The 17,656-nt window shown below is 37.5% G+C and overlaps 3 protein-coding genes across 14 annotated transcripts; 2 read left to right on the top strand and 1 right to left on the bottom strand.

The window, feature by feature from the left end:
- Nucleotides 1-1,268: 1,268 nt before the first annotated feature.
- LOC111790032 lies at nt 1,269-5,460 on the top strand. 2 transcript variants are annotated; one of them, XR_002814435.1, is made up of 6 exons: nt 1,269-1,573; nt 1,664-1,708; nt 1,810-2,088; nt 2,179-2,360; nt 3,808-4,078; nt 5,226-5,460. XR_002814435.1 is itself a non-coding variant. In XM_023670798.1 (5 exons), the coding sequence occupies exons 1-5, from the start codon at nt 1,369-1,371 to the stop codon at nt 3,985-3,987; spliced, it is 891 nt and encodes a 296-aa protein (XP_023526566.1). In that variant the 5' UTR covers nt 1,269-1,368; the 3' UTR covers nt 3,988-4,313. The 2 variants fall into 2 exon arrangements, 1 of the variants encoding a protein (XP_023526566.1); XM_023670798.1 differs by lacking the exon at nt 5,226-5,460 and having other exon boundaries at nt 3,808-4,313.
- On the bottom strand, nt 2,474-8,132 carry LOC111790033 (protein OPI10 homolog). Of its 11 annotated transcripts, none has more exons than XM_023670803.1 (5): nt 7,818-8,132; nt 7,188-7,719; nt 7,053-7,097; nt 6,857-6,959; nt 2,474-2,729 (listed from the first exon to the last, which is right to left on the bottom strand). In XM_023670803.1, exons 1-2 carry the CDS (start codon nt 7,918-7,920, stop codon nt 7,256-7,258), a joined length of 567 nt encoding a protein of 188 aa, XP_023526571.1. In that variant the 5' UTR covers nt 7,921-8,132; the 3' UTR covers nt 2,474-2,729; nt 6,857-6,959; nt 7,053-7,097; nt 7,188-7,255. The 11 variants fall into 11 exon arrangements, with proteins under 11 accessions (XP_023526571.1, XP_023526572.1, XP_023526568.1 ...); XM_023670804.1 differs by having other exon boundaries at nt 7,057-7,097; XM_023670805.1 differs by lacking the exons at nt 6,857-6,959; nt 7,053-7,097 and adding exons at nt 5,087-5,189; nt 5,564-5,830 and having other exon boundaries at nt 2,502-2,729; nt 7,320-7,719.
- Nucleotides 8,133-12,367: 4,235 nt separating this feature from the next.
- LOC111791788 lies at nt 12,368-16,169 on the top strand. Its single transcript, XM_023673265.1, has 5 exons — nt 12,368-13,307; nt 13,405-13,472; nt 13,562-15,193; nt 15,297-15,393; nt 15,468-16,169. Exons 1-5 carry the CDS (start codon nt 13,154-13,156, stop codon nt 16,130-16,132), a joined length of 2,616 nt encoding a protein of 871 aa, XP_023529033.1. The 5' UTR covers nt 12,368-13,153; the 3' UTR covers nt 16,133-16,169.
- Nucleotides 16,170-17,656: the final 1,487 nt, after the last annotated feature.

Here is a 17,656-nt window from a genome sequence, read left to right as displayed (position 1 = left end):
TATTTAAGCAGTTTTTTTTAGCTTGGAGTTTTTGTGTAAAATTTAGCTCAGGTGAAGATGTCTTTTTTAAATGTTTAGGAAATTGGAAATGTTATTCAATTTTTGATGTTTATGTAGTTCATGTAGAGTTTTTGTTGCAACCCTAATAGAGATATCGTATGGATTAGAGAGAGGAATGATACATTTGTTATAAGAATGTTGAAACCTCCCTCTAATAGACGTGTTTTAAAATTGTGAGGCTACGGCAATACGTAACAGGCTAAAATAAACAACATATGCGAGCATAAAATAGATAACATTTGCGAGCAGTAGGCTTGGGTTGTTACAAATGGTATCAGAACTAAGCAGCGGTGTGCCAACAAGGACGTTAAACCCTAAGAGAAGTGGATTGGGAGATCACACTTCAATTGGAAAGAAGAACAAAACGTTCCTTATAAAGACGGAGAAACTTTTCCTTAGCATACGAGCTTTCGTGAGATTGACGATGATACATGACAAACTAAAGTGAATAATATTCCGATGGTTAGGTGGAAGATTTTATAGAAATAAAAAATATATATATATTATTAACATTTTGATTTCAAAATCATTTTGCCAACAAAATATTATCATTTCATTTTTTATTTAATTTTATTATAATCGTCTTCTATGGACGAAATTCCTTGTATTACAATGATATATGTATTCTTCACGATACTTATTTCAATTTTTATTTTATTATTTTATTTAGTGGATCCCACTTTAACATCAAATGATTGTAACATGACAAAAATTATTATTGACAATATTATAAAAAATCCCATATTACAATATTTTTCAAAATTAAATATTTTTCAAATCATTAGAACCATATAAACCGATCTCTCATTAAAAAAAACACCCTACCGTATATTAGTTGGTAGAGCTCCCGTTGAGTATTGTTTAAATCATTTAGAGAGTAAATCAACGACATTATAACACTGTCTCACAATAACAACATAACATGGTACAATTATTTGATTCGACATTCGAAAAATCAAGGCTACTCAACCCAAATGGTAACAATTAAGTTAGATTACATATTTTTCGGTTTGGGTTGAATTGAATTTTTGAAAAGCTGAAAATTTGATTGTATTCACGGGCTATGACTATTTTGTGGACGTGGCAAAATTACCTCACCTCTTTTAGCTCCTCAAAAAATATATTATAAAAATATTTGCATTCCTATACATGCTGATGTGGCAAACAGAAAATAAAATGATTTAATTTAAATTTGAAAAAAATAGTGGGAATTTGGCAAAGCACATGCAAGAGGTATTTTAGTAGTAGTAGGGACAATGAAAAGTTTGAATGTCTGATAAAATTTGATAAGCTCAAAATTCCATTTCCATGGAGCAACCTACATTCATTTCTCACCGGCGAGATGAACCGGAGTTCAGCCTCCGTGAATGGGCGGCAAAGGCCAAACTTAACCGCGACCCCACCATTTCCCGGCGATTCTCCGGCTCCTACATCAGAAGCTTTCGAGAAGACGCCAGGTCGTTTCGATCAAACATCACCAGCACCGCCTCCTCTCCCGGATACCCGTTCGGAGGTTTTTGTTCTTCTTTATCTATTTCTCGCTCTGGAATTTTTGTTTCCGGCCATGGATTCTTCTCTAACTTCTCTGAGTTACATTTTACAGACGAAATTGACCCAGCTACGTATTCGTTTACTAACGCCATCAAGGGTGAGTTCATTTGAATTCGGATTTTGAATTGCCTACGAAGTGTTTGTGAAAATGACTGTGAGGGAATTGGTTGGTGTTTATGGGCGCTGCTTCTTGTGCAGCACTGCAAGCCAGGTCACTTAACAGTTGGGAATGCTTTTCTCTCGATGGGTTTACTTTAAATTCGAAGTGGAACGAGGCTGAGAAGTATATATGTAATCCACTTTCTGGGGAAGTTCCTATGGAGTGTTTGTCTGCAAAATCACTTAGTGGGAGGTCGTTTAGGAACTTAGCCAACAGAATTGCAGTGTCTGCTCCTTTAGTTTACTCAAATCATTCACAACAGATTCAAACAAAGCCATGTTCTATCACACAAGTAGTTCAGAAACTCCCAATTCCAGGTTGAATCATCTGTCTTCTTCTTTATACTTCTAGTTTGTTCCTGTTGGGGTTGGAGGATTTTGAATGAATTCTCTGGTTGTGATTTTCAGATAAGAAAGTGGATGCTAATGCTATGACTAGAGATGTGGGAACTCAAAGCACACCACCAAACGTTGGTTCATCTAGTCCTAGTCCTGCTTCCACGCCTCCCATCGTGGATAGAGCATTAAAGAGATGCGAATTGGAAGAAAACTCTCCCAGTTCCAATTCTAAGGTTACTCCCGAAACAGAGGTATGGGAAATCCAATCTTTCATAGGCTAGTTTGATTTCAAGAACGTCTACATCAGAGCTAATTGGTAGTTGGGAATTTTGAAATCATCCCTAAGCTAATAATTCCCACTAAATCCAAACAAGTAAGTGGATGGGTTATGATGAATAGAATATAACAAGTGTGAATCATTATTAATCAGAGAAGAAATGGCATTGAAGGAGTTTACAAAAGTTGGATTTGATGGAGATCTTACAGGAAAATTGATGTTGATTTGTTGGAATGAATTTGATATGATTCTGTTTTAGAGAACATTTAGAACAGTTTGCTGGTGATCCCAGCCAGCATATGATCTGCCATTCTTCAGAGCTTGAGGAGAAAAGCTTCTGAGCCTGTGAAGTTAATGCAAAGTTTAAATGTTAGACTAAGCATCACGAATAGAATCTAAGAAAAGAAAGAAAACAAGTGGAGCATAAGTGAAGTTCAGCTTTCTCAGACATAAAAGCTTTGTCTCCAATCTATTCTATCCTTCCCAAACAGCCCCACTAAGGATGAGGCAACCAAATCTGATTGTCCCGATACATGTCATAAAACAGAGTACTATACCCATCCAAGGTGGGGGACTGTTTTTGCTAGCCATAAGTTGATACAATTTTGGTCCCTTTTTGATATTTCTTCTCTCACATTGGCCTACTTTCCAGCTCATACAGTTGTGACTGTCTCTGCATTGTAGAAACTTATTTTTTCTTGAAATTAAAGTCATAATATTCAGATGTCAGAAAACCCTGCCTTGAACTTTCAGAAGGAAGAGAAAATTCAAATCTTGGTGTTCTCTCGACACTTGAATTAGTGCATAAATTTCAAATTTCCCTCCTTGAACTCTGTATTTGTTTTTTTCCATTCCTCTCTATCTATTTCATTTTCCTTTCTTTTACCTTAGTGGAGCCCATCGAGATTTTCCCTTACATACATGTTCCTTTGTTTTTCATCAAGAATCTCCTCTCTATCTCTGTATATTTCTCGAGATTCTCATTGAAAAGGCAGCTGCAGATCTTCTTTTTCCTTCTTTCTGAAAGTTGTGGCCATATATGTTCCCTTTTTAGTCGATTGAGAAACAATAAGTTGCTGAATGGTTGCTTCCTCAACCATTAAAACCATCAAGAAATGGGCAGTGTTGAAACTTGTATTTTCTGCTAAGATCAAGGGAAATTTGTTGTTGCAAACTCTTAACTGTTCGTGGACAAATTAGAGGTTAATAATCCATCATTCCTCCTGTAATTCTCAAAAATCTCATTACTTAAACTTGTGTGGACAAGTCGAAATGTAAGAAGTTCCAAAAAGTGCAATCTGAATTATTACCAAGCTCAAATAATTTCAAGAAGGGGCCACCTGGGTATTTCCTGAATGAACATCCAGGCTTTAGAAAGCTTTTAAATGACTCTGATATAAAGCAACTTTATCCAAACGCAGGTGATCAAAAGAGAAATGAAAGAGGAGAGAGCAAAAGAAGAAAAGGTACATAGAGAAATAATAGCAGAAGAAAAGTGCAAGCAAGGGGGATGCTTGTCATGGATGAAGAGGAAGCAGAAAGAGGAGCAGAGATCAAGAAGAAAGAGGTTCCTTTCTCATCTGAAACTAAAAGGGTGCTGAAGGAGAAGAGTGTTGAAATGGTGAAGAACAAAACATGGAAAATGAGGGAGGTGGGGGTAGTAGAGAAGATTACTCTGTAAACAAAGATTTGGTTTATTAATGCAAAATGGAAGAGAAAGGGCAGGTGGGGAATGTGGGATTGTATGGGTATCATAAAGGTTGGCTTTGTGGGTTGTGGTCCTATTTGCCTTGCTTCTCAACCACTTCAATTTGTTCTTTGTCATGGTGAAAGCAGGCCAACAGCTTAGCCTTCACGTGCTTGCCTTTGTCTTTGTGTTCTGAATTGTAGGGTAGGGCTCTTAAGGGCTTCTCCCTTTTGTTTTCAACTTTTAAATCTCTCTCTTTCTCTCTCTCTCTCTCTCTCTCTCTCTCTCTCTCTCTCTCTCTCTCTCTCACACACACACACACACACACACTCTGTATTCAACAAAAATCTTAGACCACCTATTTTAAAAAATTTGACATTGTTAGAGCATATTTATGGAGAATTTGGAAACATTGAAAACAACTAACCCGAACCCAACAAAAACGTTAACGACTAGGTGTAACGACCCAGATCCACCGCTAGCAGATATTGTCCTCTTTGGGCTTTCCCTTTCGGGCTTCCCCTCAAGGCTTTAAAACGCGTATGTTAGGAGAAGGTTTCCACACCCTTAAAAAGGGTGGTTTGTTCTCCTCCCTAACCAATGTGGGACATCACAATCCACCCCCCTTCGGGGCCCAGCGTCATCGCTGGCACTCCTTCCTTTGATCGATGTAGAACCGCCACCAAATCCACCCCCTTTGGGGGCCCAGCGTCCTTACTGGCACATCGCCTCGTGTCTACCCCCTTCGGGGAACAGAGAGAAGGCTGACACATCGTCTGGTGTCTGACTCTGATACCATTTGTAACGACCCAGATCCACCGCTAGCAGATATTGTCCTCTTTGGGCTTTCCCTTTCGGGCTTCCCCTCGAGGCTTTAAAACGCGTATGCTAGAGGAAGGTTTCCACACCCTTATAAAAGGTGGTTTGTTCTCCTCCCCAACCAACATGGGACATCACACTAGGATTCAAGCTTAAATATAATCCAAATCTAAGTGCTTAAAAATGTAACAAACCTCTTGTCAACCCAAAGGGCCTTTGCCATGGTGGTGAGAGAGACAGAGAGCGCTCAACCAAGTCATCATGGAGTCAATTGCTGAAATCCCCACGACTACGAACCTACAATAATGTTAAAAATCNGTAAACAAAGATTTGGTTTATTAATGCAAAATGGAAGAGAAAGGGCAGGTGGGGAATGTGGGATTGTATGGGTATCATAAAGGTTGGCTTTGTGGGTTGTGGTCCTATTTGCCTTGCTTCTCAACCACTTCAATTTGTTCTTTGTCATGGTGAAAGCAGGCCAACAGCTTAGCCTTCACGTGCTTGCCTTTGTCTTTGTGTTCTGAATTGTAGGGTAGGGCTCTTAAGGGCTTCTCCCTTTTGTTTTCAACTTTTAAATCTCTCTCTTTCTCTCTCTNTCACAGAAACCAAAGCATGTATAGTGAAAGTACAGCCAGAGAGCTTGGAAAGAATGGGAAAGTTCAGAGACTAACAAACCACAAGCCGCTATCTTCTGCAGCAATGGCGACGCCCATTTTCTTTCAAATTAAAATTGAGATACACTATCTGAAGAACAGAGATTCATGAATATGGTGAAGAAACATTCAAACTTAATTTCATTAACACACCTACACTACAATACAGCGTCTCAAAACTCTTCCCCCTCACAAAAAGAGATGGGGGATGAAATGGAGCCTTACAAAACGAAGCCTTTCAAGTATTCAGGATCACGCTTGGCTTTCTCCTGAAACTTCTTGAACCATCTGTCCAAGATATCCANTAGACCACCTATTTTAAAAAATTTGACATTGTTAGAGCATATTTATGGAGAATTTGGAAACATTGAAAACAACTAACCCGAACCCAACAAAAACGTTAACGACTAGGTGTAACGACCCAGATCCACCGCTAGCAGATATTGTCCTCTTTGGGCTTTCCCTTTCGGGCTTCCCCTCAAGGCTTTAAAACGCGTATGTTAGGAGAAGGTTTCCACACCCTTAAAAAGGGTGGTTTGTTCTCCTCCCTAACCAATGTGGGACATCACAATCCACCCCCCTTCGGGGCCCAGCGTCATCGCTGGCACTCCTTCCTTTGATCGATGTAGAACCGCCACCAAATCCACCCCCTTTGGGGGCCCAGCGTCCTTACTGGCACATCGCCTCGTGTCTACCCCCTTCGGGGAACAGAGAGAAGGCTGACACATCGTCTGGTGTCTGACTCTGATACCATTTGTAACGACCCAGATCCACCGCTAGCAGATATTGTCCTCTTTGGGCTTTCCCTTTCGGGCTTCCCCTCAAGGCTTTAAAACGCGTATGTTAGGAGAAGGTTTCCACACCCTTAAAAAGGGTGGTTTGTTCTCCTCCCTAACCAATGTGGGACATCACAATCCACCCCCCTTCGGGGCCCAGCGTCATCGCTGGCACTCCTTCCTTTGATCGATGTAGAACCGCCACCAAATCCACCCCCTTTGGGGGCCCAGCGTCCTTACTGGCACATCGCCTCGTGTCTACCCCCTTCGGGGAACAGAGAGAAGGCTGACACATCGTCTGGTGTCTGACTCTGATACCATTTGTAACGACCCAGATCCACCGCTAGCAGATATTGTCCTCTTTGGGCTTTCCCTTTCGGGCTTCCCCTCGAGGCTTTAAAACGCGTATGCTAGAGGAAGGTTTCCACACCCTTATAAAAGGTGGTTTGTTCTCCTCCCCAACCAACATGGGACATCACACTAGGATTCAAGCTTAAATATAATCCAAATCTAAGTGCTTAAAAATGTAACAAACCTCTTGTCAACCCAAAGGGCCTTTGCCATGGTGGTGAGAGAGACAGAGAGCGCTCAACCAAGTCATCATGGAGTCAATTGCTGAAATCCCCACGACTACGAACCTACAATAATGTTAAAAATCACAGAAACCAAAGCATGTATAGTGAAAGTACAGCCAGAGAGCTTGGAAAGAATGGGAAAGTTCAGAGACTAACAAACCACAAGCCGCTATCTTCTGCAGCAATGGCGACGCCCATTTTCTTTCAAATTAAAATTGAGATACACTATCTGAAGAACAGAGATTCATGAATATGGTGAAGAAACATTCAAACTTAATTTCATTAACACACCTACACTACAATACAGCGTCTCAAAACTCTTCCCCCTCACAAAAAGAGATGGGGGATGAAATGGAGCCTTACAAAACGAAGCCTTTCAAGTATTCAGGATCACGCTTGGCTTTCTCCTGAAACTTCTTGAACCATCTGTCCAAGATATCCATTGGCACAACCAACTTTGAACCATCAACACCGCAGAAAGATTGCATGAAGTTGAAGAGATTCTCACCAACTTTTAGGGCTAGACGCTCAATTCGCTTTTCCGCCGTGACATCAAGCGATTGCAGGGAAGCCAAATCCTCCACCGAGACTCCAATTTTAGCTGAGACGGGAGCCGAATCGGCCGGCATGAGTTGCATCTGACCACTAGGCTCCGGCCATGGAAGTGTCAGCACCGCCGAAGGCCTGGCTAGGGTTACAGCACCACAGAAAAGAAAATGAGATCCAGGAGACTGAATATACACAGCTAGGGCTTTATCAGGCGGAAGAGTGAAATTATTCAATAAGAAAATGCACATTTCACGAATCTGATCGTACGCTTCACCTAATAAGACGATTCGAAATTCGAATTAGGGTTTCGAAACAGAGCAAGCTAAGAGAAGAGAAATCGAAAATCTGAATGGAATACATTATAGAACATACCGACGAATGTGTTCATATCAAGAACCCAATGGGAAGTGTCAATTTGAGAAAAAGCTGAAATATCCATCGGAAAGCTTCGATTGGGAAAGACGACTCCGAACATCTTCGATCCTCAAAATGTATTGTTGAGAAAGGAAACAATGAACTTGCGATCGATGAAACTGATAGAAGATCGAGAGTGAAATGCTCCGATAGAGGGTGGCCGGCCGGATTGGAAAATGCATACGATCAGCGAGTGTGGAGCATTCCAGAAGAATCTAGAAGGATTCAGAGCTCGAGTCCATTGACCGCCATGGAACTTGCCACAACTTCCTCTTCTTCTATTTGTTCTTTTTAATAAAATTTATTTTTAAATTTGTAACTATATATTTATCCTAAAATTAAATAAATACATGTATATATAATTATATAGTAAATAAAAATGTATATTTTAAAATTAACACTAAATTTAAATTAGTAAATAAAAATATATATTTTAAAATCAACCAAGTCAGAAAAGCTCACTAGTGTGCTCGTTTGAAATGTGGTGGGTGCATTACATAGACCACAACTCATTCTTCAAATTACAAAACTACCATACGAGCGTGTGAATATAGTCTCCTCTTAATCCTCTGTTGCAATTTCTATATGATGATATCTCGAGTAACCATCCAGAAAACAGTAGTATTTATGTCGTGCCAGTCAAACCATCCAGAAAACATGTTTTTATAAAAGTGTGGAAACCTCTCCCAAGCAGACGCGCTTCAAAACCGAAGTCCGAAAGAGAAAGCTCAAAAAAGACAATATCTACTGTGGGCTTGAAATGTTGCACTTCACTATACAAATCTCAGATGAAACCGTGGCAACTTTCAACTGTAGATTTAATTATATGCTTTGAGTTAGTTGAGGAGAAAACATGTTGACATACCAACGAGAAAGAGGTAGATTTAATTATAGATCGATATCGTGTATAGTGAAACTGACCCGAAGAAAAATTTCGAGCGGAATTCGCTGGTGGTAGTTGGTTAAAGCTCTAATTGGATTCAGGGTCGGCATGTTTTGGACGGTAAAACGAGAAGAGAGGGAGTCGTGCCCATTCTCTCTCCAGACACGTCTGATAGTCGATCGGGATGTGGATTTCCAAATTCAAATCCATTTAAAATAAATAAATAAAAGATAAGATTAGAATGCGAATTAAAAATATATGCAGAATCTAGAACAGGGAGTGCATCTCTGACCATGTCTCGCCAAGATACCAGCTCACTCATTTTGGAACCGTAATAAAGAAAATATTAAATTCCATATCAAAAACGCATAATATAATACCGCCACCTAATAAAAAAATATAAAATATTAAACAAAAAGTGAAAAAATATAAATAAATAAAAATTGTTAAGAGGATCATAATAGATACCCTTGACCTTTGGAGCTTAGAAAGAACAATTACATTTTAAATTCAATCTTAATATTAAGCATATAATATTAAGCTATGCCAATTATATTAATTAAATTAAACCCAATTTTGTCAATTCCATTTGTTTTTATCTCTCTCATCTTTTTTTACCCTTTTTAAAAAATTACCTTTTCTTTTTACTGCATTTTTTTAATATAAAAAGTAAATAATTTAATTTAATTTAATTACTACAAATATTTGAAATTTATAAATTAATTAAATTGTTAATAAAAAAAATATATTAATAGTTAAGGTGATAATTAAAATAATTAAAATAATTAAAATTAAAATCCATAGAAAAGGGAATAATTAAAATAAATAAAAATAAGGGACCACTCCCACAGTTATATAAAGCTATCTACAAACCCCATAGCTTAGGGCATCAATGGTTGAGATGGTTTACAACCTCCCTCAAAGGCTTCCAATATTCTCTACATTATTGCAAATGAGCTCGGTATCATGTACGGAGTGTTGGGAGCCCGTAAGGGAGGTTGAAAAACTTCTCGAGTACTGTCTCGGTATGAGGAACTTCTCGTTTTGTTTGAGTATTGCTCGGCACGAGAGTTCGAACCTGCAAATTACTGTTGAGGTAGGCTATGTTGGCAAAGACGATGCTGATTTTCAGTCGCTCGTATAGTCAACTTGATTCTTGCATACATTTGAAAATGAGTTTCCTCTATTCTACCGCTGGTTGGTTTGTTTTTAACTGAATGTTTTTGTTTGTTTGAAACTTGAGACAGTATATCCAAACACGTGTTTGTTTTTTTGTCCTTTCACATGCTTCGGATTTTACGAGATTTGTTTTTTTTCATTGAAAGGTGATTGGAGGTTAGATTAGATATGAACGAGAAACGTATTTTTATAATTTAAAAATTAAATATGATAGACTTTGGTATTAAATTAATCTTTTTAATTGTCAAAGATTTTTATTATTTATTTATTTATTTATGGATAATATATATATATATATATATATATATATAATTTGATTTGATTAAATTATTCTTGAAGTCGTTTATTTACCATAAATTTAAGTAATTAAATTTTATTTAATTTTAATTCGTTAATAAGTATATTATATATAATATTTTTTAATTTTTTGAGTTTATTTAGCCATTCATATTAATAATTATTCTCAAACCAATGGGCTTTGATCCATGATCCATCATGGGCCTCAAAGTAAGCCCAATAAAACATCAAATCTTTGCTCTTAAATCCAATGAATAATAAATATTTGACATTTTTTTAATTTTTGTTTGTTTTATTGCCATTTTTTACAATAAATTTCCTATTTTAAAAAACATTTGAAATTCATAAATAAATTTCAAAAATAAAAATAATTTTTTTTTTTCAAAAATAGTTGTCAAAATTCTATTTTAAAAACAAAACAAATAAAAATTTAGAAGTTTATTTATTTATTTATTATTTCTTCCTCCATTTATTGATTTTTCTCCATTCTTTATATATATATATATATATATATATATATTAATTTTATAAATAAGAGCATAATTTCAAGTCAAATAAGTTAAAAATGGTTAGAAAAACAAGATTATTTTTCTAATATTTAAAAATTAAAAAANTATATATATATATATATATATATATATATATATATATATTTTTTTTTATCGAGTCTGCTCAAAACACAATGGACGGCTATAATTTCTGCAACAATCCAAATGCACCATCCAAAAAGAATGTCTCAAAATCGAAGCGTATTCGGGTTGGGTTAGATTAGGTTCAAAATATTTTAGACTAAGTAGAAATTTTTTACCCGAGCAACCTAAATAAAGCAGCCCAACTCTCCATTTTCGAGTTGGGTTCGATTGTCAGGTTTTTTCTAATGTACCTTCTACAATATTCGTTATAATAATAACTAAAATCTGGTACAGTTCAAATATTAGACATTTTATAAGTTCAAATATTTTTAATTTTTTTTTAAAAGATGGTAAGGTTTAGTTGGATTGTAACCCTATTTTCAGGCAGGTAGGGTTGACCCAACTAAAAAATGTCAACTCGAAAACCAAACCGAACCAAATTTTTGGTTTTTGAAAAAATTAACCAAATTCAAATTGAAAAAATGAGCACAAGTCAACAGTATGGGTTACGTAGTCTGTGTTGGTCGAATTCTCAAATCATATGAACGCCCTTACGGTATATTTTGAATCAAATTATTCAAGATTTTTATAATGAATTGTCAACTCGTTTGTAACATAAACGTTCCATGCACATTTCTAAAGAAAGAGTTGAAAGATTGGTCAAAAACGAAATCCTTCCAAACCTTGATTTTAATGATTACGGAATATTTGCAGGTTGTACAAACGAAAAACTAATAACGCTCAGATTCCTAAAACCGCTCAAATATAATTATATAAATGTTGAACTAGATTCACGATTTTAAGTACGGATTAAGATAGATTACCGGTACCCGTTACATCTTACTCCCGACCATAAGCAATCATACGAACACGTGACTTTATATATATATATGACAAAAAAATAAAAGAGTCCTGTTTTGATGGGAAATTATTAGAAATTAAAATAGAAAATAAATTAACAAAAATTTGAATGACCGTTAGAGGGCGAGTTTCCAACGTTTAACGTACTCGCAGCGCGTAGGTGGGAGAACACGACGTGGACAGGACGGCATTAGATTTTTTTTCCTCCTTTTATTTTACTTTTCGATATAAAAAAAAATTAATTTTTTTTATATAAATAATTTATGCATTTTATAATAAAATTAGCCCCTTTTAAACATTTGATTTGGTTGATGGAATAATATAAATTTAAATTTAAATTTAAAAAAAAAATTATTAAAATTTTACATATAATATATTAATTCGAGCATAATTTAATGAAAATTAAATTTTAAAATAAATAACTAAAAAATTTAAAATTTAAATACTTTTAAAAATTACTTTATATGGTAAGAATTATAATTAAAATTTAAAATTTGAAATGAAATACCATTTTTGAATATTTGAATATTGGTGACAAAAATAATAATACTTAATAAATGGATATCTCAGTTATTTAAAAACTAAATTAAATTAAACAAAAGTGAAATTAATTTAATAATAATATCCGATTTGTCGTTTCATCTAATTTTTCATTTCCATTCCACTCGCCAGCGCGTGGTCCTTCAACATTCTTCACGCTCTGCAAATCCCCTCTCAATTTCTCTGTTGGGTTTTGCAGGAGCTTTATTCTCTTGATTATCGCGATCACACGACGGCGATGTGCTCTGTTCGATCCTCTTTTCCACTCTCCTTTCGCCGCTTTTAAGGACTGTTCTGTATCTGTTCCTTCTGCTCTGTTTCCATTTTTCCTCTTTGATTTTCGTTTTTCTTGTTTGTTTGGCTCTGTTTTCATTGTGGACCGGCTGTTTCTGATTCTGAATCTGTGTTTCTGAATGGCCTTTGCATGAGGAGGATGAACGAGCCACGGGAATGAGCGAGTGATGGCTGATTTTGGGGTTTTAGTACTGTCACTTCGTCGTTTTCTATCGCCCTAAGCTTGAAACCCTTCCTGGGAGTTTCTTTTTGTTTTGTTCTCTTGTTGCAGGTCCCATTGATCCATTATTGTACGAGTTTCCATTTCTCTTTAGACTGATTTTTTTTCTTGGCTTTCGTGATTATCTTGCATTTGCTGGCTGTTTGGTGTTCTTTCTGAGTTATTGAGAATCTTTAGCCAATTTCTGTGCGGACTTCCTGTTTTTCACTCCCTTTTTGATTCTATACTCTTCTGGAGGGCTATAGAGAACAAATTCAAGAGAGTTTGAATGTTCTGAGTATGAACAATGCATAAGAAGCTTTTGGGAAGAACAGGGCAAGGGGGTTTTTGGGGGTTGATGAGGGGATTTTAGTAGAAAGTTAAGAGTTCTGATTCTTGTTGGAGATCAATGGAAAATACAGGAAGAACATCGTCTTGTTTATCTATTTCTGAGAAGAAGAATCATAAGCCTGGTGGTTGTGTTGGCATTTTCTTCCAGCTCTTTGATTGGAACCGGAGGTTGGCTAAGAACAAGCTCTTCTCCCGGAAATTGCTTCCTCCAGGTTACTTTCTTTCTTCTATCTGCTGGGCTTAGCTTAGATTTTGCCTTATTTGCATATTAGTTTGAAGTTTAAATCTGGTTCTGTCGTGTTTTTCTAGCTCGTTCTAAACAAGTAGCTAGCAAGTTCAATGGTGGTGATAAGATGTCGGCTTCAAAGAATCATTTGGTAATTACTTTGTGAGATTGTTGTTTTCTTAAGCTTATTATGTTCTTGCTCTTTGATTTGGATGTTGTTGTGCCATCTTTGAGAAATAGATTGCTGATGAAAATCGAGGCGGTTTTCCAAATGTTAAGAAGAATGGAAGTCATTGTAGTGATTTAAGGCACAAGAATGAAACGCGAGTTCCGGGACTCGTTGCTAGACTCATGGGGCTTGAGGCCATGCCTGTTACAAGTCGAGGTAGACCGAAGAAAATTGGTTGTTCTAATCCTTGTGATAATGTGGAAAAGAAAACAGTGGAGGATATGAATTTGGATAAAGCCAGGCCTCTAAAGCTTCAAAAGACGAGGAACGCGGAGGAGGGGAAGGTGATGAGACGAATAGGAGCTGAGGCACTGCAGTATAAGAGTGTCGTGTCACGATCAAGAAAGCCTCCACCTACTCCGAAACTTCCTTCATCGACAAAAAGTCCTAGGCTTCCCTCAGGGAGGAATGTGTCTAGAGCGTCCCGGTTGATCGATGTTGCTAGCAAAATATTGGAGCCTGGTCTGCAGATGTCAAACAGAGCGAAATCTGCTATCACGCTTCCAAACTCTATGCATTGTTCCTCGAATGAGGATATATCAAGGGAAATTGGCGTTCTGCCATTGGAAGGTTATGATTTTTCGAAGTCCTTCATGGGACAGGCATCGTGTAAAACGTGCAACGATTTGCAGAATGTGGAAGAATATCCCCTGAGTTCAACTCATGGCAATGCCTCTTTTCAGATATCTGGAAGGAGTGAAACAATAACGCCCGACTTGCCACTCGAGCAAGATAGAGCTGAATTTCGCCCAACCATTTGTGATCGACCTAAAACTTTTGCTTCCATACATAATGAATCTAAGGGCTGCATGATATCTCATGGTGATTCTATTGCAGACAAAGTGCCTCGCAAGGTTACGACAAATGAATCATCCATTGTCAAGCATCGCAGTCAATCTCGAGATCATATGATATCAGTCAGAGATAGGATGTCATCCACGTCGAGGTCAAGTATTCCACCAAGCAGAAGAATGACATCGCCTGCTAATGCTGTGACTGGGACCAAAAATTTCGTTGCTTTAAATCGAAGTCTTAATGGCTGCAGTCGAGGGAATTCGAAGTATGGCCTAGAAAGGAAGTCTTTTAATGGAGGTGAAGCATCACAGTCGGGTACCTCACCAAGGAAAAGGAGGACTGCTCACTTAAGTGCACAAATCGAAAGCAAACCGTGTGTCGATTCATCAGCTGCAAAACAACAACCCCCATTGTGTGATAACTTGTCTAGAACAAGTTCGAGGCTCGAACGCAAAGCTCTCCCCAAAAAGCAGCTTTGTGCCAGTAATAGGCTAGCTGGTCATAATAGAAATGCTGCTGACAGAGTTTGCAAAAGGGATAATGACATTGTTTCGTTCATCTTTGATTCTCCCGTTAGGCAGAAAACCACGGTTGCAACGGAGGTCGAGAGCATGGCGAATCAGAGAAATACTTCATTCCGAAAGCCATCCTTGATTGGAGGAGATGCCTTAGATATCCTGGAACAAAAGTTAAAGGAATTAACTTCTCAAGGAGACGATGAGTCGGCATCGGATTCTCCATTGAAGAAGCCCGCTTCTATAATCATTCAAGAACTGATAGCTGCGGTAGCAGCTGCGCGGAAAGATTCATCGGAGGTTTCTGCAGTCGATGTGGATGTAACTTACTGTGTAAGAATCCTTTCCGTCCCTTCAGTCGACATTTCTTAGTGTGATTTCTTCCTATATATATGTTATATGTTGCTTGTCATGTTTTAGAATGATTCAAAGGAAGAACGGGCTCACAAAAATATCGAAAGGACGAGATCAACTTAGCCCGGGATCCGTTCTTGAAGCTTCATTCTCGTCCAGTAGCATGGATGAGAGCTCAGGTTGGAAGTTTAATTCATCTAACAATACATAATAAACACAAAATGCTCAATCTCCTCTGCTCTTTTCATCACAGGATGCATAATGCCAGCCGAGTCTGTTGATTGTTCCATCGATCGGTCGCATCAGTCTGAACTCGATGCCGATATTTTAGATTCCGCAACCTCCTTTAGCGAATGGAACATCTGGAGTGAAAGATTGACCGACGTCTTCAATGCCATTTCCAGCATACTGCAAATCTACAACCTTACCGGTTTGAAACTAGCTCGTGCGAAAGAGGTTATGCTCAACACCGAAATTTTATTCGGCAGGGACGAAAACAACCTTCTCATTTTGCCACTTTTCATCGACGAACTCGAAACATTCACGTGCGAAATGTGGACAAACTTTAGCGACGTCGACAGCAAGGAGGTAAACCATCTAAGAGTGTTTCTTTTCGACTGTCTGATAGAATGCTTAGACTCGAAACATAGCGAGCTATACTATGGTGGATCCAATGGTTGGATAAGAACATCCCGAGCGCAAAACGCAAGAGAATTAATCCGAGACGTCGAGAAGGAGATCAAAAAATGGGTACGTTTTGTTGGGATGATGACTGATGAGATAATTGAATGGGAAATGACTCATTCCTTGGGGAAATGGAGTGATTTTAGCATTGAAGAACTGGAGAATGGGGCTGAAATTGATGGGTACATTCTTCAAGTATTGCTTGAAGAAATTGTAACAGAGCTTTGGATCTGAGTTTGAATGTCAAGTATTTATAGGCTTTTGTGTGCAATTTTTTGCTCAAAACTCTCTGTTCTTGAAATGATTTTGTTTCAAATCTGTTTTAACTCCCAATACAGTTTTCCCTCTCCTTCCTCTGTTTTCGCCATTAATGGAGTTCGCCGCCGCCGTTGTAAGCCCCTTCACCTCCTCAAATCCGGCGTAGCTCTTCCTCACGTCGGTCAATCTGCCGACCCTTTTTCCCCCTGCACTCGCTGACTTACTCCCTTTCGAATTCGCCGACAATCCGGCAATGTTCTTCCCCGGCGTCTTCCCTGGTGGTGTCATCTCCATCACCGGCGACAGTCCCGGCGGTGGCTTTCTGTTCTCCTTCCTAATCCGGCACCGATTGCGCCACTGCCGCTGACCTTTTCTTTACGGTCTCCAAACCCATAAATTTAACTTGCTTCTTCGCCGGCGGCGTAGGCTTTTCTGGCTGTTCGTTGTCGCGGTACAGTGCGTTTCTCAGCCGGAGCTTGGATTCTCTGAGCTCTGCGTAGGCTCTGTACCTCGGGCCTCTTTCCATGGAAAAAATCTCCGCCGTGAGACGGAGAGAAATTGGGTAATCGGCGGTGGAGTTCTGGTGGAATTTATCCGCCATTGTTGAAGGATGAGGAAGCTTTGTTTTACTTTGAATGGGAAGAAGAGATAATTAAAAAAAAAAAGCTTTTCCAACGGTCTGAAATTTGGGTTTTGTATATCTAAGGGGGAAAGATCCAGTGCTTCCGGTTTCACTTCTATAACACTTCTCCAACGTTCATCTTATTGAGGTGGGTCCCACGTTTGATTGAATGTGGGCCGTCTGATGCCCTATGATTTTTGTCTTTTTTAGGTCAATTTTTTTTTATCCCTAAAATAAAATATATATATCTATTTTTCATATAATTTTTACCGTTACAGTAAATTTCTAGAATCAGTTACAGAAGGGATTACCAAGTTTGGGAAGCGGTTAAGACAATTCCACGTGGACTGAAAACAGAGTTGTCAGAAGTATGACGTGGATCCACGGAGGCACGACAAGATAAAACTGTCTCATTTGCTTCTATCACCAAATTTATCCATCTACCGACCCCCTCATTCCCCAATCATTTAACTAAATCTTTATAATTTTAATTTTAATTTGCAATTAATTTTTATTTTCCTACTTTAATTTTATATAAATAAAAAATTAATTATTTTCCTTACAAAACTCTGCATAATTTAATGTGATACGTTCAAATTCAAATAAGAATTAATTAAAATACTAAAATAGATATTTAAAAAAAAAATAAAGAAAAAAAATAAACTTTAAATTTTTAGACTAAAAATAGATATTTTTTAAGTAAAATTTAAACGAGATTAAAAAAAATATTAAGTTTTGTGGTAAAAAAATAATATTGCTTTAAATTGGGTAAATTTTTAGACTAAAATAGATATTTTATTTTTTTTAGTAAAATTTAAACGAGATTAAAAAAATATTAAGTTTTGTTGTAAAAAAATAATATTGGTTTAAATTGGGTA

This window comes from Cucurbita pepo, chromosome LG03, assembly GCF_002806865.2.
Source record: "Cucurbita pepo subsp. pepo cultivar mu-cu-16 chromosome LG03, ASM280686v2, whole genome shotgun sequence".
In the NCBI taxonomy this organism is placed as follows: Eukaryota; Viridiplantae; Streptophyta; class Magnoliopsida; order Cucurbitales; family Cucurbitaceae; genus Cucurbita; species Cucurbita pepo.
Note: the sequence above shows the minus strand (reverse complement) of the source record. Positions and strands in the feature narration are given on the sequence as shown.

Bases quoted from the DNA above. Each gene is read 5' to 3' on its own strand.
- LOC111790033 (XM_023670800.1), bottom strand. From the start codon at position 7,920: ATGTTCGGAGTCGTCTTTCCCAATCGAAGCTTTCCGATGGATATTTCA. The intron at 7,720-7,817 runs GTATGTTCTATA...TCGTCTTATTAG, and splicing joins TGATATGAACACATTCGTCG to GTGAAGCGTACGATCAGATT.
- LOC111791788 (XM_023673265.1), top strand. From the start codon at position 13,154: ATGGAAAATACAGGAAGAACATCGTCTTGTTTATCTATTTCTGAGAAG. The intron at 13,308-13,404 runs GTTACTTTCTTT...GTGTTTTTCTAG, and splicing joins CCGGAAATTGCTTCCTCCAG to CTCGTTCTAAACAAGTAGCT. The intron at 15,394-15,467 runs GTTGGAAGTTTA...TTTTCATCACAG, and splicing joins TAGCATGGATGAGAGCTCAG to GATGCATAATGCCAGCCGAG.
- LOC111790032 (XM_023670798.1), top strand. From the start codon at position 1,369: ATGGAGCAACCTACATTCATTTCTCACCGGCGAGATGAACCGGAGTTC. The intron at 2,089-2,178 runs GTTGAATCATCT...TGTGATTTTCAG, and splicing joins TCAGAAACTCCCAATTCCAG to ATAAGAAAGTGGATGCTAAT. The intron at 2,361-3,807 runs GTATGGGAAATC...ATCCAAACGCAG, and splicing joins AGGTTACTCCCGAAACAGAG to GTGATCAAAAGAGAAATGAA.